Below are 25,452 nucleotides of genomic sequence, written 5' to 3' on the forward strand. Positions count from 1 at the left end.
CAGGGCTCCAGGTTAGTTGAGACTGCTGGTCTTCCTATAGGATCACCCTCCACCTCAGCTTCTTCCAGCTTTGCTCCAATTCAACCACAGGGGTCTCTGACTTCAGACCAATGGTAGGGTGTAAATGTCTGCATCTGACTCAGCTGTTTGATGGGCCTTTCGGAGGGCAGTTATGATAGGCTCCTGTCTGTAAGCATACCATAGCATCAGTAATAGCGTCAGCCCTTGGGGCCTCCCATTGAGCTGGATCCCAATTTGGGCCTGTCACTGGACTTCTTTTTCCTTAGGCTCATCTCCATTTTTGTCGCTGTAGTTACATTTTCTACTAGAGCTGCAGGTATAGGTGCCTCAGCACCTGTGGGGTCATGCATGACCTGAGTACAGCAGCACCTGTGGGGTCATGCATGACCGGAGTACAGCAGCACCTGTGAACAAGATCTCACAGACACATTCCAGGTAAGCTGCTCTCCACAGGGGACTAGAAGCTGAATGATATTCTCTGGTGTTCATAGTGGTGTACGTTGAGTAGAAGTTGAACAGTAGGACAGTTCGATAGGAACATAATCTTAAACAGAGTAACAGAACTTTCTGCCAATCTGGTATTGTTTCAGTTACAGCAAACAGATAAGACTGACATTGTATGTTGTTTCAGCAGTAGGTCATGCTCTCAAAATGAGATGCACTGATAATGAACATTGCTCCAAGGGATTTCCAGTTAATCATTTTTGTCACTTTAATGTTGCAGAAATGAACAAATGGTATTAGGAATAGCAGGCAAGGAGGCAGGAAAGCCTATCAGAGCCTTCCCCAGCTCCTCACCTCACATGTTTTGTTTCAGAATAAAATGGCTACTGTATGGCTACTTTAAAGATGACCACACTCGTCAGGCTGCCTCCTACAGAAGTTTTTGTTTGGGTTTTATTTAATATTTCTTTCCCTTCTGCTAAAAGTATTTCTTTTTCTTTGATAACCAGATACTTCCTAATAACAATCATTGTGTGTATATGTTTTATGTGTAAAGTTATGTGGCTTAGTTACATTTACAGTCTTTAGCTACTACTATTACCAGTTTCCAAAACATTTGCACAACTCCAATCAAAAGCTCCTTTTCCGTTCCATAGTTAGGATCTTGACTATCCTCGGAGGTCCAGGTGCTGATGAGGACTTGTACCCTGGCCATGGCACTTTTGGAAGGTGGTGGAGACAGTAGGAGGTGCCTATGGAAGCAGTCAGATCACTGGGGATATGCCACTGAAGGGATATAGGTACCCTGGTACTCCCTCCTCTCTCTTTGGTTCCATATCTCTGTGAGATAACTCAGGCTCCTCCCAATGCACTGTCTGCCAAGATAATTAGCTTTTGCTGAAAGCAACAGAGCTAGTTAATCTTGAGTTCAAACCTCTGAAACCATTAGCCAAATGGTTTTGTACCTTTAGGTTGATTTATCTCAGATGTTTGGTTATATACCATCAAATAATAACTCCTCATTCTTCTTTCCTCTAACTTCTTGGTGTTACAGTTTCATCTCTGCGATAGATATACCCTGATAAAAAACAATCAACTTAGGAGAGAAAGGGCTTATTTAAGTTCATAATCCTGTTACAGTATATGATAGCAAGGAAGTCAAGGCAATGGAAAATTAAGACAGCTAGTCACATTACATCAGAATCAAGAACAGAGAGGCATTCTTACACTTACTGCATATCTAGTTATCTTTACCCTTCTGAACTCCCATCCCAAAGCCAGGGAACAGTACTGCCCACATTCAGGCTGGGCTTATCCACATTAATTAAGTCCAGGCAAGACAGTCTTCCACAGACATGTCCACAGGCCAGTCTGATCTAGACATCCCTCATTGGGAATGTCTACTCAAGTGATTGTATCAAGTTGGTAATTAAAACCAAAGATCACATTTAGTGACTTCTAGTCTACTTTCTGTTTCCAATGAGTTGTATATTCTCTTTCATATGTGTGTTATTTTCACTTGGCTTATTTACCTTGAAAATCTTGTTGCCAAAATTCATCCATGATGTAGTTTATACCAGAACTTCATACCTTCTTATAGATGTATAATCTGATTACACACACACCATTTGTTTGTCTATTCATATGTTGATAGACAAGATGCTTGATTATTTTGAGTAATTTTGTATTGACTATTGATGTATGCTTACCTGTCTCAGTTCTTATATTCAGTCTTTTTTGTGCATATACCTAGGAATGGAATCGTTGGGTCACATGGCTGTTCTATTTAGCCTTTTAAGGAATAGCTAGAGGCAGCATTTCACTGCTAATTTAGTTAAGCAGTGTTTATACCCTTAAAGTTTTTTTTTTTTTTTTTTATGTGTATTTGTGTGCTTGCATGAGTTTACATGACCATGCACATGCAGGTATCTGCAGTGGCCAAAAGATGGAGTTGGATCCCCTGGTCCTGGAGTTAGAGCAAGTTATAAGCCACCTAAAGTGGATGCTGGGAACCAAATCCAGGATCTCTGCAGGAGCAGCAAGTGCTTTTAACCCCTGAGCTGTCTCTACAGCTCCTGTTTCGGAGTCTGAATAATGCCTGGCTCTTGATGAATTTTGTCTCAGTTGGTGCACCTCCAGGTTTGTTTTCCTGTTGATTTGGAGTTTTCTTTCTTTCTTTTTTTTTTCCTGTTTAGGTTCTGTTGAACCATTTGGAATTGTATTCACTTTTCTCGCTGTTGTGATCAAATATATGTTGAGAAGAAACATAAGAGATTCAAGGGATCACTGTTTAAGGAGGGTTATGAAGTAACTAGTCCACATTGTGTCCATTCATGAAGCAGAGAGAGGACAGGAGATAGGGTTAGGGTGTGTACCCTCAAGGTCGACCCCTACTGATGAACTTCCTTCAGCAAGGTTTCCCTTCCTAAACTTCAACACTAAGTGTTAGATATTTGAGCCTATGAGGAAATTTTCACATTCAAACCACAACAGGACTTTTAAGATGTTGGAGTCTGTTATTTGGGCTTCAGCTGTGAGACAGGAAAGGCTGAAGTGAGTCATAGTCTTCTAAGCCATGTGGATTTTATTGAACAAACACAAAGGACACAGAGAAACAAAGATGGGTAATAAAATTACCAATTATAATTTTATAACTATAAAAATGTTACGTCTATACTATTTTGGTCCCCAAGGGAGAATTCTTGCTGACTACTCTTTTCTATATTTATGACACATACAATCTGAATACAGTATGGATTAATGTAATTGTTTTTGTGTCATCATGTGCTTAAAACAGCATTGAGCAAAATTTAAACTGCCCCTAGAGTTTGTAAAAGTACCCAGAATAAACCTCTGGCTGCACCATTTAAAAAAAGAAGGTATTTCATGCTCAAATTATAATTTTGGCAAGCCAAGACACACACACACACAGAGAGAGACACACACACAATGAATTTTAATATCTGAGGATGATTTTTGAACTACTGTTAGCTCTGACTTTTTTCCCCTCTTCCTTTGAAAAACATTTAGTTAGAATGCAGGAAATTAACAGTTAACTGTTAAATTTTGGGCCAAAGAAAAACAGGTTATTTGAGGATTTCACTTTAGCCAAACTAAGTAAAACGTTAAATAATCAAAATGTTAATTTTCAGCTTCCTTCCTGATAGAATGATTTGTGCCTCATGCTGTTAAATATTAATATGTAAAACCTCAAATGTCTGGCACATTCAAGTTTTAATCTTGGAAACTAGGACTAAGATGTTTTTATAAGATTATTGGTATTTTTAACAGCAATATTTTTTTCTTCTTTTGTGTGTGAGTGCAGGAGCATGTTGGTGTGCAGCCAGAGGTCAACATCCATGTCTTCCTCAATCACTCCCCACTGTATTTTTTGAGACAGGTTTCTTCTCAGTGAACAATGAATTTGGAATTCATTGACCTCAGCTAGGCTAACTGGCCAGCAAACCTCACAGCAGTTCTGTCCTACCTGTCTCCAGTCCTGGGATTATAAGTAAGTGCCACCACAACGCTAAATTTTATTTGGTGCTAGAAAATAAACTCAGGCCTTCATGTTTACACAGCAAGCCAGCCAGGTCTATATAGTAATATTATCTCTAAAATACCTAAATAGATGACTAAATTATACCCCCAAATTCTGACCTTATATCAGTACTCCAAAGATGGATTTAAAGGGTCAATAGATAACATGAGTATTTAAATATTTGTTTTTACTGTAAATGTATAGAGTATTTATTCCGTGTGTGTATATAGGTATGCCATATGTATGCCTGGTGCAGCAGAGGCCAGAGGATCCCCTGGAACTGGAGTTGCAGATGGTTGTAAATCATCATGTGATCACTGAGGATTGAACCTAGGTCCTCAGGAAAAGCTGCCAGTGTCTTACCTGCTGAGCCACATATTCAGCCCAGGATAGTCAATCATGGCTATGAATTTGCTTGGATCTGAAAATCAACTGAAAGATACCTCTGAACAGGTCGGTGGGAGCATTTCCAGGAAGAATTAACTGAGGGAGAAGACTGTCCCTAAGACCAGGTGGCATTTTCCACAGCAGCCCAGAAGTAAAGAGGTCCACGGGAGGGGCAGTGGTGCCTACTTGAGTGCGCTTATCCCTTTATTGTTGCTGCTGCCTTCCCGTTCCCTGACATCCAAAGATCTCTCGATCCTCAGTGTCATACTGGGACTGTCGAGGTGACTATCCCCAAGGACTGAACAGCTACTAGGTCCTCAATGTTTTCAGTGTGTAAAAACAACCATTGGACTTCTTAGGCCCTATTGTGTAAACCAATTAAATGAATCCCATTATAGCTACAGGTTCTGTTTCTCTGGAAAACCCTGCCTAGTTAACTGGCCCTCTTTGTTCCCCTTCCCAGTAGCCACATAGAATAAATCCCCTTTCTCTGCTTTTCACTATTGCTTATCTCTTTAATTGATCTGTTTGGGATAGATGGTTGAGCCTAACTTAGTAGGGCTGCTAGGCTCAGGCTTTGACCCAGAGAACTCCAGTAACAGGAGCTGAGCACATGACTGACTCAGGTTGTGCCTGTTGTCCTCCCTCCCCCTCCCAGACTTCCTGATCCAAGAGATCTGCAGATAGCTAGCATTTTGCTTTTCTTCAGGAGGGTTAGTGCCTCTCTCTCTCTCTCTCTCTCTCTCTCTCTCTCTTTCTTTCTTTCTCTCTTGCGTTCTCTCTCTTCCCTTCTCTCTCTGTCTCTCAACTCTCAGCCCCTCCCACTTACTCAGATACCTCTGTCCTCAGACTCTTTTGGGAACTTCATACAGGGAACCTAGGGAAAATTAAAAACTGTGTCCCTCTCCTGCAGAAGATATCCACCTTCACTAGATGTCACCATTTGGTACACGCCCTCCTGCCTATGTCTGAACTGTTGTAAACAATCCAAAATAGGGTGATTTAGCTACAATTCCTCGACCATCATTCAGTAAATAATTCCAAGGACTTACTTTGGCTTTCGACTTGACCTGGCAACATATTTATATCACCTCAACTGCCTGCTGCTTGCATGTCTGGCCTTCAGTGTGAGCCTGGGATGATAAGGCTGACTTTCTCAGCTTAAGCCTGGCAGCTCCACTGTCTTACTTGACATGGAGCCCTGCTGGTTTTATCATGCCACTCACACAAAGAAACGATCAGGGATGGTTCAACCCAAACTATGTAATTATCTGTCTACTGGATAAAATGAAAAAAGCCAGCATAAAACTTGTTAATTTTAATAAGTTGAGTCACAGAAGATAATACCACTTCTGAAAACTGCTCTCCTTCAATATAGGTTAGCTGAAACCACATCCAAGAATACGTATTTGAATCTTGAGAGTCTAAGGGTGCCAAGCCGTTCTTGGCTGTAGGTTTGTAAGTCATGCCTTCCAGACACTTGGAAAGAGCTTCAAAAACTAGACCAAGGATTCCAACAATCCTTTGACTATTTTACTAATTGTACTTCAAGGTTTTTTGTCATCCGGAGGTGACCTCAAGAGCCTGAAGAACCAAACTTGGAGAGGACAGAGATATTTTGATCTCAGGAAACCCTAGAGCTCCATCTACTGGTGATTCACACTAAAGCAGGGCTGTCCAACCTTTTGGCTTCTCTGTCCCCCACTGGAGGAAGAATTATCTTTGAGCCACACTTTAAATATACAACTATAAAAGCTGAGGAGAAAGGGGAGGGGCACATCTGTGCCATTGATGAGAAGGAAAAATAATCTTAATTGTGCCATACTCTGTTCATAAGAGTCTTGTTTGTGTTTTGAGAAAGGGCTTCTTTGTGTATCCCTGGAACTAGCTCTGTAGATCAGCCTGGCCTCAATCTCACAGAGATCCACCCGCCTCTGTCTCCAAAGTGCTGGGATTAAAGGCATGTTATACCTTAAATGCTAGCATTCTGGAAGCAAAGGCAGGCTGATATCTGAGTCTCGGGCTAGCCTGGTCTACAGCATGTGTTCCAAGACATCCAAGACTACAGAAAGAAACCTTTTCTTAAAAAGTAAAATCACTACAGAGGTCCAAGATATACAGTCTGCCTCCCATCCACCCCACCAAAGCAAACACAAGCATGAAATAAAAGTCCATGGTTCAAAACTATGTTTCATTAAGTAAACAAGGAGGGCAACTACCTAGTATGCTATTTAACATTGCTCTTGGGATCTAATGCATCCACAGCTACTTCCATGGAATAGTAATCATTGTGATTCTGAGCATGTTGTCAGATGCTCGTCAAGTGTGTGGGCTCTAATGTTACTAGGTGTGCTTCATTCTCAAACATACTTGCTCAGCTGAGCGGTGGTGGCACTTGCCTTTAGTCCCTGCAGAGGTAGGCCTATCTCTGAGTTCAAGAATAGCCTGGTCTACAAAAATGAGCTCCATACTTGCTCACAAATGTATGACTGCCAGCAAGTGATGACATGAACAGGTTATATCTGGGAATGGAGGGATAATTGTGTCTGGAGAGACAGGATCCAGAAAAGCTGAGTAAAGAGACCTAACCAAGTTTATTCTTAGATTGCATCTTTGTGCATTCTGCTTGAAAATTGGTATATAACATATTTATGTGGGCTTTTAAAATGGAGTTGCAAATATATTAAAATATTAATTATTTTTTTTTCTGGAAATATTGAAATTTGTTTTCAAATTCTAGTTCCAGATTGAAAAACTGGGTCACATATTTTTACTTTTCACAGGGCTGTGTTTGGCTAACATGTTGAAATGCATACAGTTGTTCACCTAAATTTGAGCTTGGCATAATCTCAGATTTATTTGGAGTGATGCTATGATTTGAAACTTAAATACTGATAAACTGATGCACCTTGAAGGTGAATGATTAATTCATCTAAATGAGTATTTGAATCTATTAAAAAGTCTAAATCTATAAGTCAATATTGTAGATTTATTTTGTCATATGTGTATGAATATGTTGCCTACATGTGAGTGTATGCACCATGTGCATTCTTGGTGTCCAAGGAAGTCAGAAAAGTGTGACACATTCCTTGGAACTGGAATTACAGACAACTGTGAACTGCCATGTGGGCACTGGGAATGAAACCCAGGCAGGCCCTCTGCAAGAACAGCAAGTGTTCTTAACTGTTGAATCATCTCTCCAGCTCTGCTTCTCAGTTTTTAGGGTGATCTTGGCATCTGTCCTTGGCCAATGTATACTTCTTTTGCTGGACTTATATCCCAATATGGAGAGACAGAAGAGAGTCCAGACATATAGTTGAATCTGGCCATGGGCACCTTCAGCTGGGGAAAGGAAAAAAAGGAGAAACTGAATCTGATTTCTCAAGCCATGCTCAGTTTCCATGGAAATCTGCCCATCATTTTCAGTTATTCTAGGTAACAAGAAACAATAGCACATGGGGACTTCTTGTAAGAGAGACAGGAAAGTTGAGAAGCATTCTGTGTTTACCTCTTTCTTCTGACTGGCTCACCAAGTGTTATAGACATGAATCTGAAGTCCCAGGCCACATGCTGAAGTATGTAGATTCTTGTGTACTACAGCAAAGAATTAGACAGGGAAATGTCTAGAAACAGAAATAGAGTTTCAAGAAGAGAAAACACCCCAGGGAATGGGAGTGCACTAGTGAGCTGAGCCCCCAAAACACCCAGCCATGACTCCATGACCTTTACAGGTCATTTACAAAGCTTCACCTCTCTCATGTCTACATATTTGTACTTTTCCTGAATATGAAATCCCAGTAGGGCAGCCCTTCCAGTCTTTCTCTGTCAACTGTTTTCTTTCATATGTTAATCTTGAGGCAGCTTTCTCCGGCTACTCTTCCCTGTCCCATTCCATCTCTGCTTAGTTTTTCTCCTCATCTTTCCAATAGCTGGTATCATAACTCTTACCCTGCTTTTCTGGAATTACCACATGGTGTTGTTTTAATTGTTCAGACCCTTACCCTCTTAATCCTGCTCGTAGTCATCTTCCTTTATCACCTTCTCAAATGCATCTATGATACCCTCAAGCAACACTTTCCCTTACTGGTTTTGCTGGGTTTGATTACCTTTAACTCCTAGTTGGACTCTAGCAATTATCCATCTTCTTCATTCAAAGGAACTCAATAAGCTATATCCCTCCATATGCATATCCAGTGAACACCCCCTCACTGACTCTCCTAACTGAATCTAAACATGTATCTTGTTTCCTTCCATCTCCTTGCTCACCAGTTGAGGGTGCAGTCCTCTAGCTATTGGGCTCCTAAGTCTGGCAGCCCAGGGACCTACTTGCCTCACCAGAATGCAATGATTTATCTGAGCCAGTCAAGTACAAATATCACTGTGCAGTTAAAAGTCCAAAAGCCAAATATTGTTTAAGACGGACAGCCTCTGTGCTCAGGCTCTGTGGGAGGACACATGGGATTGGGTCTTCTTGTTAGTGCCTCACCTACATCTACCCCCTGGCATAATTGTCTCCTTTTTGGCCCCTGCTTCCCTAATCTCTTAATTTGATTGCTATCTTCCAGATTGCAGGTCATTAAGCTGCAGATGGCATGGTTTTAGGAATATCATCTGTTAACCATCAGCTTCGGTGCCTGCCACATACCCCTGAAACTATTTCACAATGCTTTCCAAGATGATCACCCCTCCCTCTCTCCAAAATGCAACTCAAACCTTTCATGACTTAAGGTCCTACACACCTATGACAGACCAACAGTGCCTGTCAGGCCCCTAGTATCCTTTATCAGCTCTATTTGTTTGTTTGTTGTTTTTAATTTTTTTAAAAAAGTATTTATTTATTATGTATACAGTGGTCTGCCTGTATATATGTCTGCAGGCCAGAGGGTACTAGATCTCATTACAGATAGTTGTGAGCCACCATGTGGTTGCTGGGAATTAAACTCAGGACCTCTGGAAGAGCAGCCAGTGCTCTTAATCTCTGAGCCATCTCTCCAGTCCCTCTTCTCAGCATTGAAGTAGTCTCAGTAGAAAAAAGACCTTGCTCTAGTGACTTGACCTTGCTCATCTCAGGGGAGGGGACTGTAGAAACAAAAAGGCCCAAAATGAAAGCACATCGCCACCCCCCCCCCCCACTCACATACATACCCACTTCAACAGGAGAACCTGAATGCCTTAAGCCTGATCCAGTAACTTGTGATGCTTTATGCATCACAGGATCCCCCAGTGACCCTTGGGGCCTCACCTAAGTGGCCAAGCTCAGGAAGGACAAATGCTGCTGTACATGCATTATTTATCAAGATAATAAATAACATGGGCACTTCCTGTCCACCAAGATATGACATCACACAAATAGCCCATGTACAAAGATCAAGTAACTTCCCCACTGATATGAAAGGACCCCCTTCTATTTCAGGAGGGAGAGTATCTCTGAGAATTTTCTTTCTGTGTTTCTGTTTCTCCTGTAATACACATTCTTTATTGAACCTCATATCAGTTCTGATTTAGTAAATATTTTTATCCCTATACCACCAGCTTATTATTTACAGTCTGACATCTAGCGGGCATAGAAGGGAAGACCTCTAGATTTGAGTTTTATTTTCCAAGTTGAATAGTAAAACTTTACCTTATTTGGCTAACTTTGAGAACAGTATATTAAAGTAACTAAACAGTAAGACCTTTGAGAATGCATGGAGTTTTCTTAAGGACTCACACTTAACATTAGATTATTTGTAATTTTGTTATTTATGTATTTACATTTGAGAGAGTGTCTCGTGCAGCCCTGGTTGGACTGGAACTCAAGGATGACCTTGACTTTCAGATTCTACTACGTCTATCTACCTGAGTGCTGGGAATGCAGGTATGCATATTTTCCCAGGTTTTGTATAATCAAAGTCAGGATTCAGTGCAAGGGAAGCAAGCAGTCTTCCAGCTGACATATATCTCTAGCCCAGTTTGTGTTATGTAAAAACTATAAATATCCTAAGTTTGAGTGGAGGACTCAAATAACTAATGAAACACTGGAATGACAACAGAAAGCAAGGCTTCAGGACTTTGCCAGTACAGACTAGATTAACTGTCCAAAGAGAGTGACTGCATGTGCTTTTTGCTGTATCAGCAGATCACATGTGATTTGCTTAATTTCCTTACTTGCTGGGCCAAGAACATAGTCTAAGCCACACCCTGTGGCTAACAGGCTGGTCATCTTAGGTTAAGTTGTCACTTGACCTTTTCTACCACTCCACCCCAACCCCACACTCCCCTGCCCAACTTGGGCCTCACATGGTTCAACCAGGGATCTTTCTCCCAGCAGTCCAGGTCCCAAACCGGACCCTGAGCAAAATCCTCCTGGGCCACAGCCCATGAAGTTCCTGGCCTACCTCAGCCTCTGTCCTGTTCCTATCCCCTTATCCAGCCTCCACCCCGAAACCCCTGCCCTCTTCTCAGAATCCCTGTCCTCTGGGATCTCAACTCAACCAAGTATGTGACTTCATCCCCATACTCTGGACTTCAGCCTGATTCCAGCACAAGCCTCTGTGGCTCAGTCCCATTCCAGTGGCCATGCTGGTGTGTGAGAGCTTCTGTCTAGGATGCAGAGAGTGGGTTGTGGGGTTCAAATTCTGCCTGCAGCAAGTGGGGAGTCTTGTCTGGCTGGGTTCAGGGACAGCTGGGAGGAACAGACACTCTAGAAGTGGGCAGAGCTAAGGGACCTGAAGTTTCCCTAAGTTTCTGGCACCCTTGGGCAGTTCACGACTAATCTAGGGTGCCTTTAGGTCATGGAAAGGAAAGGCTTCTCCATATCACCCCTGTGCCACATTCCTTCAGTAATCTAGTGTCATGACTGTCCTTGTCCTGGCTCTTTTCAGAGCAGGTAGATTCTTCTTATTGATTAATGATGATTTGTCTCTGACTCATACCAATCATTTCCTCCGGGTGTCTAGAGACTTGGCACTGCAACTCTGACCACCTCCCTGTACTGCTCTCTCCACAGAGGTCACAGGCTCACTCCAGTGCCAACAGGTCCCTCCAGCACTTGCTCATTCCTGCTCTAGGCCAGACCACACCAGCTCCACCCTGCTTTCTGTCCTATTCCCAACCCTGGTGCTTCAGGCCTCAGCATAGAGACTCTTACTTACCATTTGACCCCACTTCCCTGCCATTCATCCCTCCAGTAAAATCCACGTATACCTCTGCCTCCTCACTGTTCTGTTCTTCAAGAAACCAAACCACATCCCTCTCCAAATCCTTCTCTATTTGAAGGCCTCTGCTCTCAACATTGGCCAATCACTTCTATTCCACAGGGAATCTTCATGGCCCCAAACCACTCAGGTCCTTTTTTAGAACTAGCCCCTTCTCTTTGTTCTTAATAACCCATTCCTCAGTCTTTCAGGACCCTCTCTTAGTCAGTTGCTGGCTCTTTCCTTTGTATTCACCTTTGTGTACTGGCATTCCTGGGAATTATTCTTCTTCCCGAGAAGCCCTCACCAGGACGTATGACTTTAAACTGTATCTATTTGCCATCACATTGACACTTGGTCCTAGACCTCTCTTGAACTTCCCATGGAACTTCAATCCTTCCATGTCAAAATTGAAATTGATTCTGGACCCGGTGCCACAGGCTTGTTATCCCAGCTATGTTGGAGAATAAAGGAGCTTGAGTTTATCCTGGGCTACAGACAAAATTTTAAAGTAAATTTAAAATGTAAGTATCCTGGGTACTTAAAGAGACACTGTCTCAAAGTAAAAAGTAAAACGAGAGCTAAGGGTGTAGCTTAGTGGTAGAGTGCTTGCCTAACATTCAGGAGACCCTGGTTCAGTCCCCAGCACTAAAATAAATAGATAAATTAGATAGATAGATAGATAGATAGCTGAGACAGCATAGCTGGCTAAAGCTTTTGCTTTGCAAGGATGTTGCTCAGTTGGAGAGTGGTAGAGTACTTGCCTAGCATTCAGGAGTCCATGGTTCAGTCCCCACTACTGAAACAAATCAACCAACCAACCAACCAACAAACACTGTTAAGATGGCTTATCTGGCTAAAGCATTTGCCCTGCAATCTTGACCACCTGTAAACCTGAAGCTGGAAAAGAGAGAACCAGCATCACAGAGTTATGCTCTTAACTCTATGATGGTGGCATGAGCCCCTCCCCCTTAGTAAATACAGTGTTTAAGGATTTAGTCACTCTTCTGTTTTCCCAGCCTGCTTCTCACATCCATTCACCTGCTGGACCAAGTCAGGCATCTGGGAGTCATGCTGGAGTCCTCCTTCCGTACTCACCTAGTCTACAAGACCCAAGGCTGTCTTAGCTACTTTTATTCTAAGAAAGGCATCATTGCCAAGCCCCCTTCTCATTCCAACCGTTCTTTAGCTCTACTGTGAAGCAATCTAGCCTAGCCTAATTCTGATATTCAGTGCTCTAGTGTGTCCTTTTCTCTTCTCTTCTTTTTCTTCTCTTCTTTTTTCTTCCCCCTCTCTATCCTTGTCATGGTCATCATTGTCCTCTTCTTCCTCCTCCTCTTCTTCCTCCTCCTCTTCTTCTTTTTCTTCCTCCTCCTCCTTTCTTCACTGAGATTGGGTCACTCATCCTTGTGAAGTGGAAACTTCTGGTTGTGTCACGTAATGCAGACTCAGGTGATGTTTTGCTGAGGCAATGCCTGTACGAGGACATGTGATGTTTGGAGAGAGTTTGGGCTGCTTGCTTAGATAGCTAGCTGTGCAATGCTTTGTTGGTCTCCTGTCTTTGCTGATCTTCATTTTGTTGACAGAGGCACGGCAGAGAACTCCTAGCATTCTAGCTGGGCCTGGTTACTCCCGTTGACTTGTGGGATTCGGCAGAGGCCTGGTAGTTTCTGTTGGATATTGCTGCTGCTGACACTTTTGAACTGTACTGTTGATATCCCGACTCTACTGAACTGAACTGCTGGTATACTGACAACAGATGGGAACCACTCCGAAGAACTAATTCTAAACATGTCCAAATCGCCTTGTCCTATTCACCATCTTTTCTCCTCTGCCTTTGGATGCTGGGCTAGAAGGAGGTGTTGAAGCCTTTGAGAATACTTATTAAGGTAGGTTTTGAAAAATCTAAGCCTACAGCCTTGTCTCTTTTGGAATGAACTATGTAGACCAGGCTGGCTTTGAACTCATAGAGATCTGCCCACCCCTGCCCCCTGAGGCTTGCACTACTATGTCTGACTCCCTAGCTTGCTTTTTCTTAATGTGATAAACTTCACACTCAAAAGCAGCGGGAATATTTCCTCCTATGTACCATTTACTCAGCTCATCCCCGTTCTGCAGTCTCATTTCTAGCGTTAAGGTCTCTGACACCATTTTTAGTTCATATTTCCAAAGGCAAACTTATTTTTCTGGATTCTACTTGATCTTGCCCCTATATTCAGCACAGGTACTGCATGTACCACAACATATTTAATCTGCTTGTACATCTGTACTGAGACCAGAATTCTCTCCATTTCTGCCTCCAAGTGGCTCAGTAAGTAGAACAAATGAAACAATTATACCATGTCTAGTAAGCCATTGGCATAATTTTTCCAATACTAGCCAGCTATATAGTAAAGTTATTAAAGCCAATGGTCATACATCAAACTATCCAAAGAACAAGATTGTAATTGTTCTAAAGGACTTTGGCTATTAAATTACATAGTTAGCTCACAGGCTGGTAAGTACCTTTTTCCTTATGAAGGTCTTACATTGATTTTAGACTTATTGATGGCCCTGGAAAACAGGATGGGCCATGTGTGTTTGGAAGGAAAGTCTGAGGAATGATGGAGTGATAACAAGACAATAGAGTTCTGTTCTGCAAAGCCACTTTCTCCGAGAGCTCAGCAAGCAGATGCCTTCCTCATAAGAGGCTAGGGTGCTGTGCTTTGAGTGTCCCCAGAAAAACTCACTCTGAAGCTAATCCCGCATGTGGGGTATTAGGAGGTGGGGGTCTTTATGAAATGATTAGGTCGTGAGATGTTTGGTAGAAGTGGGGTAATAGATCAATGTACTAAAGGATTAATTAGGCAGCGAGTGGGATAACTTTTTTCCTTCTTTTTACTTTTTTTGTTTAAGACAGTTTCTCTGTGTAGCCCTGTCTGTCCCGCAACTATGTAGAGCAGGCTGGCCTTGAACACAGATTGCCTGCCTCAGCCTCCGGAGTGCTGGGATTAAAGGTGTATGCTGCCATTGCTCTGCTGGCACTGGGGTATCTTAAATGAGTCTGTTATAAAGCCTAGTTGTCCTTGAATTTTGAATGTATCTCTTTCACAGTGTCAAGCCCTGTACTTCCTCAGGACTCTGCAGAGTCTCCCCCAACAAAAAGACCTTCACTAATATAGTCTTTTATTCTTGGACCTCCTAGCTTTTAGAATGACAAGCTAGCTAAGTCTCTGCTTTTTATAAAAATATATTATCTGTAGTACTGGTCATAGTAACAGCAACAACAACAACAACAACAACAACAACAACAACTACTACTACTACTACTACTAGGACAAGTAGGCACTCAGAAGGCGTGCTGGGGGATCAGCTCAAGTATTCATGTTCTGAGGTAGGACAGAACATCCGGAAGATCAAAGGCTGATGACCCCTGGCCTTGTAACTCTCTCTTTCTATTTAGGGGGCCAGACACTGCTGGTTTCTGGTGATTTAACCCTTTCTTTAAATCTTTGCTATTCTGTGGCCAAAAGCTGCTCACTTCTGGCAGTTTATCTCTTTACTCTTTGCTATTTTGTGGCCAAAAGCACTGGCTTCTGGTAATTTACTGCTGATAACAGCAGGGGAAAAGAATCTTTGTGTGTGTGTGTTAAAAGATCTTTCTAAAATTATTATTGGTAATTTTATTTATTTACATTTCAAATGTTGTCCCCCTTCCTGGTTTCCCCTTTGCAACTCCTTCTTCCCATCTCCCTCCGCTTTGCCTCTATGAGAGTGCTTCTCTAACCCCCAGCCCCATTTTCACTTCATTGCTCTAGCATCCCCTAACTCTGAGGTATCAAGCCTTCCATGTGTACTCTTTGGTTGGTGGTATAGTTCCTGGGAGCTCTGGGTGGTCAGGTTAATTGATACTGTTGTTTTTCCTATGGTGTTGCAATCCTCTTCAGCTCAAGAATCTTAATTACTTTGGTTCTTTTCTCTTTGGCCAGGCAAGAGGATTGGCACTCCTTAACTCTTTGTGAGCCAGAGAGAAAAGAAAAGAAGGAAAGAAAGACACACATACAGAAACATAGACACACAATAGATGAAGCTGAAGAAGGCTGCACTGTCACTTTATTGTAGTTCTTAGCTTTTATACTTTCTCAAGATAACTGATCACATGGTTTCCTAGGCATATTTATATTCCATAGGTTTATAGTAAGTTTAAGGCAATAGTTCATGTTACAGATGGATAATACTTAAGGAGTCACAGCAGAATTGTTTACATGTCTTTTCATTAGGACTAGTACCTGACTAGACATTCATTATCTGTTATTAGCTCCATAAGTTCATTATAAGTTTAAAGCAAAATTTTATGTCATAAGGTAGCATGGTTTTGTCAAGAGACAAACCATCTGCCTTGTGTCTTTTTTTTTTGGGTGGGTGGGGGGTGGTGTGTGTTTCGAGACAGGGTTTCTCTGTGTAGCCCTGGCTGTCCTGGAACTCACTTTGTAGACCAGGCTGGCCTCGAACTCAGAAATCCTCCTGCCTCTGCCTCCCAAGTGCTGGGATTAACGGCATGCGCCACCACCACCCAGCCTGCCTTGTGTCTTATTTGTCTTGTATAAATCAATTAGTTGATCATTTATATTTTTGGTCCTTGAACCTACATTAAATTGTCCATTCCCACTTTATGACCTTTAATTACCAGATAGTGGCTCAATTTCTAGACTACAAGGAATGTTTTCCTTATTAATAAATTTCCTGGTTTCCTTTCCTTGTGCAGTTAGCTTGTTTTGACACACAAGGATTTACAGAGTTCCAATTTCAACTTTTATTCTATAGGGGGCTTCAGAAGAGATTCCCCAGTAGAGCCTGCAACAGCATTTTCTGCCCAATCAACTGTTGCCTGCTTGGTGAGATGTCTGCTTAATTTTTATATTAGCATGGCATCACTAGGAATGTTTGTGTGGGTAACCCAAGAGTATCTGAGAGGTAAATCTTGTGTGGCACATCCTAATTTCCAAGCACCTTACAGACAACAGGTGTGCTCTCCACTCTGGGGATGGTAGTTCATACCTGTAAACCCAGCATTTTGAAGGCTCGTAGGAGTATTGTTATGAGACTGAGATCAGCTTGAACTATAAAGTGACTTCTAGAGTGGGAACCTATTTAAAACTACAAATAAAACCCCCAAACAAACAAACAAAAAACACATGCAAAACTAGTTGGAGGTAATAAACAAAAACTGTGTGTATATATGACCTCCAAATTAATGATTTGATTTTTTTTAAAAAAAGTAAGAAAAAGCAAGCAAAGCAGCTGGATAGATGGTTTTTGAATTTTTATGACCAGGTATTCTTTTGCTAGTTTCCAGAGTATCAAGATTCTATTAAATTATGTTTTAAATAAAAGAGTATAATTTCAACAGTAAAAAAAAAATAGTTGAAACTCAGGTCATGAAATCCATCTTTGAGGTTTCTGGCATCGTGACCCCTGCAAGCTTCATGGCCCCGCCTCTTCTGGGCACCTGTCTTCCAGGTGCTAGGTTACTGCACTGGAAAGTGCAAATACCCTCTGAGCCACTGAAGAAAAAGAAAGAAACCCAGCACACTATTATGCTCTCGAGAAAACCATTTCTCAGTTTTTGTTTTTTGTTTATCAATTTCCATATTTCCTAGTATTTTGCTAGCTGTTTACAATTGCCACGATTTAAAAAGCAAACAATGTACTAAACTCATCTCTTGTGACCTTAAACACAATCCCTCCAGCTCCTTCCAGCTCTGGCTAGTTGCCTCACTACAGTTCTTCAAGATGCTTCTTGAAGTGTTTTATGCGTCTTTTCATCTCTTCCCATGTCTGACTCCCACTCAGTTAGGTGTTTGCTTTTTAAAGGTGCTAAGGATGGAATCCAGCATGCATTGAACACTCTCTACCACCCAGGCCACATCGTTAACCCTCTTTTTCATTTGTGTTTATTTTTGTTTTTAGTATATTTTTAAATTTATTCTTTGAGGATGTCATAGATGCATATGATGTATTTTGATCATATCCTCTCCAACTTCTGCTAAACACCCCCCATTTCCCTCTCAATTTCCCCCTCTCTCTCTCTCTCTCTCTCTCTCTCTCTCTCTCTCTCTCTCTCTCTCTCTCCCCTCTCTCTCTCCTTCTCAGTAACCCACTGAGTTCAGTTAGTGCTCTCCATATATTCTGGATATAGGGTTGTTCTATGCCTCACAGGCACTCTACCTCCCCTAGAAGACACCGCCTGCCAGCAGTTCCCTAAGCTCCTCTTTTATCTACACTGGAATGTTGAGTGGTTCTATCTTGTATGGGTCACCTACAGGCAATCAGCTACCTACCATGAGTTCATAGATGCAATGGCCCTGTTGTGTTTAGAAGACATGGTGCTGGCTCTTATGTTCTTTTTGCCCCCTCCCCATAGAGAGTAGATTGATAGTACTCTTGATACTTGAGGGAGCAGTTTACCTGACACCCTCAAGAGTCTCCCTTCAGCAATGACCCAAGACCTCATGGCCAGGTGACTGTACACCTGCATCCTGTCCAGCATATGGAAAGCCCCTCCCTCTTCCTTCATTTGCATCTTGACACAGATTACATAGTGATACTAGAGTAGATCAAATGAGCTTCTTTTGGTATCTAAACCATAGATTATCAAACAAAAAGGTAGTTGCTAGGTATGGGATACTTTCCTTGGAGTTGGTAGCCAGGGAGCTCCCAGAGTCTCTAAAATAATTGTTCATTGCTCCTAATTGCCCACCAGAACACAATGGAAAGATCCTATTGTGGAAGTCACTACATTGTTTGGTCACACAACTTGAAGAAATCAAGCTGGAACTGATCTGGGAGCTTCAGGCTGGGTAGCTTTCATAGTATCAGAAGGTTCTAGGCAAGATGTGGAGCCATCCTTCTTGGTTTCTTCCACACTCTCCTTTTAGCATTGTATCTGGATTGTTTAAAGAATGTTTTGACTTTGAGTAAGTTCATTGTGATGTCTCTCTGTTGTTGTCTCTGTTCCTGTCCCCCCCCCCACCTCTGTCTGTCTGTCTCTCTGTCTGTCTCTGTCTCTCTCTCTCTCTCTGTGTTGTAAATGATTGAAACATGGATCTCATGTGTGGTATACAAGCACTTACCACTGAGCTGCATCCCCTTCCTGCCTTCTGCTCTTCTCTCTCCAGTCATAGTGGCCTTGCCTTGATTCATCCATCCATCCCCGCCCCCACACTGATATGTAGATGCTTCCAGTGCAAATGCCTGGGCATTTGATATGGGTGGAGACTCAGGTTCTGAAAACCCCTGTGGAAAAGTAAGAAACCCAGAAGACTGCTGAGTCACTGATGATTCATGCTCATTTTTTGGTCCTTCTCCCACACAATCCAGGGTCCACAGGGCTGAGGCTCTCTTCCAAAGATAAACACAGTTAGTTCTTCATTAAATGAGGAAGAGAAGAGGAGAAACTACAGAAGACCTGTGAGGGATGGCAAACAGTAACCTTTATATTTTTCACCAGGCTCTAGAGACTGGTTTGTCACGCTTTGTAAGAAATTGCCAGCAGGGACAGCTGGATGGGGGAGGGAGTGTGGGCTTAACATACAAAAGCTCTGGGTCCAACCTTTGGGTATGGAATGGGGAGATTTCCAGCACCCACCCGTCCTGTCTCAGGAAGAGAGGGAAGGAAGGACCTAAAAGCATCTGTAGTGGTGCTCAGTGTGGGTGCAGTAGAGAGCTGGACCCAGGCCTTGGTCACATGGACACCAGCATTACTTACCCACTGGAGTCGACACTCACCAACTGTGTACTTCTGTCACTCCCTATGGAAAGCTGGCTCCATTTGATGTCACTTTGTCTTTCATTACAAGCCCAGTAGAAGACACTACAAAGTGTGACAGCTTCATGTTAAGGAATCTTTCTGGGAGGATCCCGAGGCTCTGCATTATTAATCTACAGGATCTGGAAGCATTTCCTTAATCAGAACAAATGTTCCTGCTGTAGTGGAGGCATTTCCTCTGCTGTGACACGACCACTGGGCATCATGAAGCAGTGTTGCTGTAGTGACCTACAGAACGCCTTGGCCCACAGACTTGCCAATAATATAAGCAGACAACCAGAACTATAATAATTGTAACGAGACTGAGAGCCACACTCAAGGCTTCTGCTGGCTTCAGATGTATGTAATTTTGCTCCTGACACATGTAACATATTTGAAAACCTGAAACCATAAGAATCAATCCACATGCATACAAAAAAAATACTGTGCTGCCAGGGGAAAGAATAGGGAGGTTTCTGTTTCATATTGGCAGAAGCTCCCCCGCCCCCCAGCTACAGAATGAGCACAGAATGTTAGTCTTTTTAGAAAAGGGGAAATTGTGTGTGTGTGTTTAGTATATCCAAATTCATCCTATATATACACAGTATATTTTGCAAAGGATATCCTAGAAGGATAAACTGGAATAACAAACTGGAGTAGAGGGGCTGGACTCTGATCTTCCAGAGGATCAGAGTCCAAGTCTCAGATCACAGCATCTGTTACTCCAGCTCTAGGAGACCCTGTGCTATCTCCTTCCCTTACAAGGGACTGAGTTCGTGTATATAAACCCACATTCAGATACAGCGTGTACTCTTAAATTTAACCTAAAATTTAAAAACAACCAAAAAAAAAACCCAAAAAACAAAAAACAAAAAACAAAAAACCTGGACCAGAGCAAATGAAGGATGGGATGAGGAGGGATAGTAAGATACTCAGAGAATTCCTTTTTTTCTTTTTCATTATTTCAAAGGTAAAATTTTACAGCTGTGATGGTCCCCTGGTTTTCTACTGATATATTCTATGTAGAAGGGTCAGGGGTGCTGGCTAACATTTTATAAATTCTCCATAGGAAACATGCAACTCAAATGTGAACAGGTCATTGTAAGAAACCCTAGGATTAGGGTAAGGTGAAGGAGACAGCAAAGAATCTGATGTTTCTAGAGTTTTCTTGTCCTTAAAATTTAAAATTGACCAGTGTTCTCCTCACCAGGTTATCTTGCTTCCTAGAAGGAATGAAACAAGGCAGACAGGGTTTTCAGTCCCCTTTATATAAAATGTCAGCACCCCAGAGTCTAACCAGGCTGGAGTAGTGGAGTCTTGGGACACAAGCACTGACCACCTGTCTTTATTTTTCTGTGCCTGCTGAATAAGATCTCTACCTCCAGCCCTGGTAGTTAAAAGTCTTTTCTTCCTTTCTCACTTTAAACTTTTATTCTGCTTTGTCACAAGTATGTCCATCCACTAAGTGCTGGCACAGTTCTGACATCGCTAAATGGAAGTAGCCAAAGCATCCAGAAAGTACCAGAAAGACCAGCTGCCCAATCTGCAGCAAGGTGGCCAAGAGCCAGAGGATAGGTCCAAGCCGCACCCGAGCTCACCTGGCCTTACTCTCCGATCTTTCCTACTCGGGGAGCGGCCGGCTGCACTGGCCTTCAGACTCCGCCCGATTCCCCGCCCCATAGGTATTTGAGGCCCCGGGTGCGGCTTGGACCTCCTGGTCTGTTCTCTGCTCGCAACCCGTCCGGAAGTCGAGAGTCTAGGGTATGCTCTTCTGTGGGCTGAGGTGTGGGGGAGCTGGGGACGCGGGCGGGTGTGGCACGCGGCAAGAGCCCTGTGGTCCTGGCTCGGGTTCCCTCTGCTGCACAGCGGCTTCAGTGGGCTGTGACGCAGCCGTGAGTCGCCTTGTGGTCCCGGCCATCTGGTGGCATCGCCACCCTCCCAGATCTGCCAGCGTCCTTGGAGGAGGCGACTGGCGAGGGATGGGGACAGCGCGGAGCAGGCCCGGCTGCTGCGCGGGGGCCCCGGGCTACAGGTGACCACGTATGTCCCTCGATCCCGTGTGATCCTGGAGACCCCGGAGACGCAGGCTGGTGACGCACTACGACAGGCGTTGGGATCTGGGAGGTGGGGGATGGAGAGAGGCCGAGGGCTGGGTGCTCAGGCCCCACTTTCCTGTCCAGTGTGCCCGAATCTCCCAGGGGCACGGCCCAGGCTGTGCTGGGAAGTTATGACAAATCCTCAGCACCCGGGAGGCCTGCAAACAGATACTTGTGAGAAACAATTCCAGATCTTTGGTTTCTCTTCCCCCCCCCCCTCACTAAACTCACAAATTTGATGCCTGTCAGGTTAGGAGAAGGTCATCGGCAAAGTTTTGTCAGGGTTTCTGTGCCAGATGAAATTGGCATGTGAACTTGTTTTTTCCTCCCTCCTCGGTTTTTTTTTTTTTTTTTTTTTTTTTTTTTTTTTTTTTTTTTTTTTTTTTTTTTTTTTTGATGGACCCAGAGCCTTGTTCTGCTGAGCGAGTTCTTTCCTACCGAGCCATATGCCTGCTCTTCCTCCTTTCCTCCCCTTAGGTCTGTTTTGAGGATCAGAAGTATAGACAACTAGCATTCATGTGAAGTCAGGAACACTGAGTGTGAGGGAAAGCTGGGTGAGGTTTGTCACTTAGTTTTTGACTGCTTGAGATGCAATTGCTTGTGATAGGACTCTTCCAGAGGCTGTTCATTTCCTTCCCCCAGGGGCTTAGGAGTTGGGTGTGGGATCTGATATATCAAATGACCTTGGGAAAATGTATATGATCTGGGACTGTGGTGCTGGGCACACGGGATGATTGCTGTTATCAGTAGACATGGGGTGTGGCCTAGTGTTTCATGGCTGCCCTGAGTAATTGTATCCGCTATGACTTGTGTCATCACACAGAGGGTGTGTTTGGAGCACCCTTGGCTCCGTATACCAAGCTTATCTGGCTCCCTAACAGCTGCATGTCTCCCCATACGATCCCATTACATGGATTTTACTTTTAGTCAACATGAAGCAGAAATCAAAATCTGATAGAAAACACTGTAGGAGAACTGAGATGTATTGCTATATACCTGTAATCCCAGGACCCAGTAGGCTGAGGCTGGAAAATGATAGTTTGAGGCCAGCCTGGGCTGTGTGTGTGTGTGTGTGTGTGTGTGTGTGTGTGTGTACATACACTCCCTTTTCTTGTTTTCTAAACAGTATGGTAACAGGGATAATTTAGCATTTACATTGTGCTGGGAATTTCCACACCATTTAAAGTACACAGGAGCATTTACATTGGTTAGGTCAAATATTAAGTTATTTTACATAAGTAAATTGAGCACTTGAGGACTTTGGCATCTTCAGATATCAACTGATCTTCTTCAGATACCCAGGAGTGACTGGGTACTTTAAGTTCTATTAGTCCATTTCCAGTCCAAAATACCTTTAAATTAGTTTTAAATTAATACATTTTCAATGTTAGAAACCAGAATAACAATATTCTTTCTTTCTTAGAATGTGATTGGATAGTGCTGCATCAAAACAAGGGAACAAATAACAAGTGGAGAATATGTTTGGGTCCAGAACAGATGATATAGGCAAAGAGGTCTGTTCTCTAGTATTCACAGAGCAAGGGTCTAGGAGTCCTGACACTAATATGGCCAGTAAACACTGGTTGTATGAAATACTCATATAATGAAAGAGAAGAGTAGTAAGATTGAGTGCAGAGATGAATGCCTCCAAGTGCCAGTGGGTCTCAGAAGCGCCAAGTGTATGAAAACTTGCAATGATGATCTAACTTAAAGCATGGCCCATGAGGGCCTTAAGGGAAGCATCTGTCCCATCTTGTCAACTGGTGTGTCCAACCTTAGCAATTTGGCTTTCTGTTGTTGTTTCATGTGTGTGTGTGTATGTGTGTGTGTGTGTGTGTGTGTGTGTATACGTGCATGCACACATGCTTATGCCATGTAGGTGTAGATATACACGTTTATTGACTTGCATATGGAAATCAAAGACGAACTTTGATGTGGTTCTGTTCTCTTTACTTTGTTGAGAGGCTCTTATAGTTTGCCACTGCATTTGCTAGGCTCCTGTCTTATGCGCTTCTAGATACTCTCGGTCCCCACCTCCCATCTCACAGGGTTGTAGATATGTGCCACCTTGTCTCACCTTACATGGGTGCTCAGGCTTCAAACTCAAGTCCTTACAGCTGCATGGCAACTATCCACTGAACCATCTCCCCAGCCCAAATCAGCACCAACATTCAATCTGTTCTCCAAGCAACACAGTTAGTACTTCACAAATCCCCTCCTGAAAGAAACCAGGAGGGGAACCATATTGTGCCCTTGGTCTGGAAGAGTTTAACATAGTAACTTCTTGTTCCTGTAAAGTCAGAAAGTTTGAGACCAACAGCTCGGGGCAAAGTAACCAGTATAAAGGGATTCTCCATAGCCATAGGAGGACAGTTCTGTGCATCGAGAAGAAAAAAAATGCCAGTTCATTAGAAATTTTTATAAAAAGGCTTGAGTCCATGAGTAAATTCAAATGAGGCAAAGAAGATGACTTAAAAGGCACAAAAGAATACAGCAGTGTTTATACTCCTAGGAATGTTAAAGCTGTGCCAAGTATTCTATTATTACTACAACTGGGTACCCTTCCCTTTCCTGTACCCGTTACTTCCTCTTCCCTTATTCTGCCAGTTCCCAAACAGCTTAGGGAAGTCTTAGAACTGTTGTACTGTCCCACAGGGAAAAAAGGATTTGACAACTGCTAGTGGATGATGGGAGCACTAACAGGTCCTCCTCCTACAGTTGCTTGCTTCTAGCCTGCATGGCTGCTTCTGTGGCCCTCCAAGTTGATGGGTCCTCAGGTGCTTCTTGTCCTCTGAGCCAGTTCCTTCTGGTTCCCCATGTATTGATTTCTGCACATAAGACAGACAAGGCTGAGTCAGCTCAGCAGGGCTGTATCACTTCCTGCACGTGACCGTGACTTACCAGGCTGTTTTTTCCTCCTTTTGTTCACTGAGCCGAAACATCACTGTGAGTGAGAGTGAAGATGTATCCTATACATCAGCCCATATTTATGTGATTTTAATTCCTCATTCCAGGCTCACCATCATGGATCCTCTACGGGAAGCAAATGGAACCTTTGCCTTAAACCTTTTGAAAATACTGGGTGAAGACAGCTCAAAAAATGTATTTTTGTCACCCATGAGCATCTCCTCAGCCCTGGCCATGGTCTTCATGGGGGCAAAAGGAACGACTGCAAGCCAGATGGTTCAGGTAACCAGCCCCATTTCACAGCAGATAAACACCACAGATTGTCAGTTGAGCTGGCCTTCTACATTCCCAATCTCAAAGAAAAAAAATTCCATCTTGAGGAACAACTAGGAAGAAATGACAGTGGTTGGAGAGGTGAAGGGGATGATGTATTGTACTTGTTAAGATCCCTTCACTGCCTCACTGGTGCTTACAGTGTGTATAGGAAGGTTAGCTTGGGTAAAAACACCAAAAGGGTGGCATCAGGATCTCTGTGGTCCCTTCTGTCTTCTCTCTAGCCCTAATGAATCTCAGCTGTTTACAGATAAGGAACACTAGACTAATCTTGTCCTAGGACCTTAAAGTTTCTTCCCAAATGGGCTCAGCTTTGGCTGAGAGACCAGGGTTGGATCCATTAGGGCGCTTCTTGGATATAATGCTTTAGCTACAGAGGTGCACGAACTGCAGAGGTAGACTGTCCCAGCCTAAGACAGGGAGACAACCTTGGGCAGGGACTTTGCATTCTGGGTTAACTCTTGGCAGTGCCTTTCCATTTTTATAAGACGTAATTGTGTTTGCTTCTTCCCCAAATTGCCTCCTGCTAAAAGGGAGTTAGGGCCTGCAGGCTTGCCTTCAGTTTGAACTGTCTCTCATTTAGATCCAAGCTATTACAACTAAGGCAGTTCGTCTGTTTCCTACGGGAGTAGCTGAAGTCATTCATGTAGCTTTTCATTAGGCTTGGAAAGTCTAAGGAGGTATATCTAAGGTTTGACACCTAGGTGTTCACTGTTGGCTGGGATCCTGCTTCTTATTCAAGCAGCTTTATGTGGTAGCAAT

General features: G+C 43.0%; 1 protein-coding gene and 1 long non-coding RNA gene across 11 annotated transcripts in view; one reads left to right on the forward strand and one right to left on the reverse strand.

The window, feature by feature from the left end:
• Positions 1–25,452, forward strand: part of LOC117713708 (serpin B6) — an 80,378-nt gene that overhangs the window by 42,157 nt on the left and 12,769 nt on the right. For 4 of the 8 annotated variants that reach the window (XM_034510167.2, XM_034510166.2, XM_034510163.2 and 1 more), the window contains one exon: positions 24,465–24,639. In XM_034510167.2, coding sequence (XP_034366058.1) covers positions 24,475–24,639 — 165 coding nt within the window. In that variant the 5' untranslated portion in view covers positions 24,465–24,474. Of the gene's footprint in view, positions 1–20,975; positions 21,116–21,256; positions 21,395–21,479; positions 21,625–24,464; positions 24,640–25,452 lie in introns of those variants that run through there. The other 4 variants (XM_034510162.2, XM_034510161.2, XM_034510169.2 and 1 more) reach the window with 4 other exon arrangements.
• On the reverse strand, positions 15,648–21,931 carry LOC143443321 (uncharacterized). Of its 3 annotated transcripts, XR_013112192.1 has the most exons (5): positions 21,682–21,931; positions 20,953–21,608; positions 19,336–19,420; positions 18,681–18,843; positions 15,648–17,111 (listed from the first exon to the last, which is right to left on the reverse strand). It is a non-coding gene; the product is annotated as an uncharacterized LOC143443321 (long non-coding RNA). The 3 variants fall into 3 exon arrangements; XR_013112190.1 differs by having other exon boundaries at positions 19,336–21,608; XR_013112191.1 differs by having other exon boundaries at positions 19,316–21,608.

Source organism: Arvicanthis niloticus, chromosome 8 (genome assembly GCF_011762505.2).
Source record: "Arvicanthis niloticus isolate mArvNil1 chromosome 8, mArvNil1.pat.X, whole genome shotgun sequence".
NCBI classification, from domain to species: domain Eukaryota; kingdom Metazoa; phylum Chordata; class Mammalia; order Rodentia; family Muridae; genus Arvicanthis; species Arvicanthis niloticus.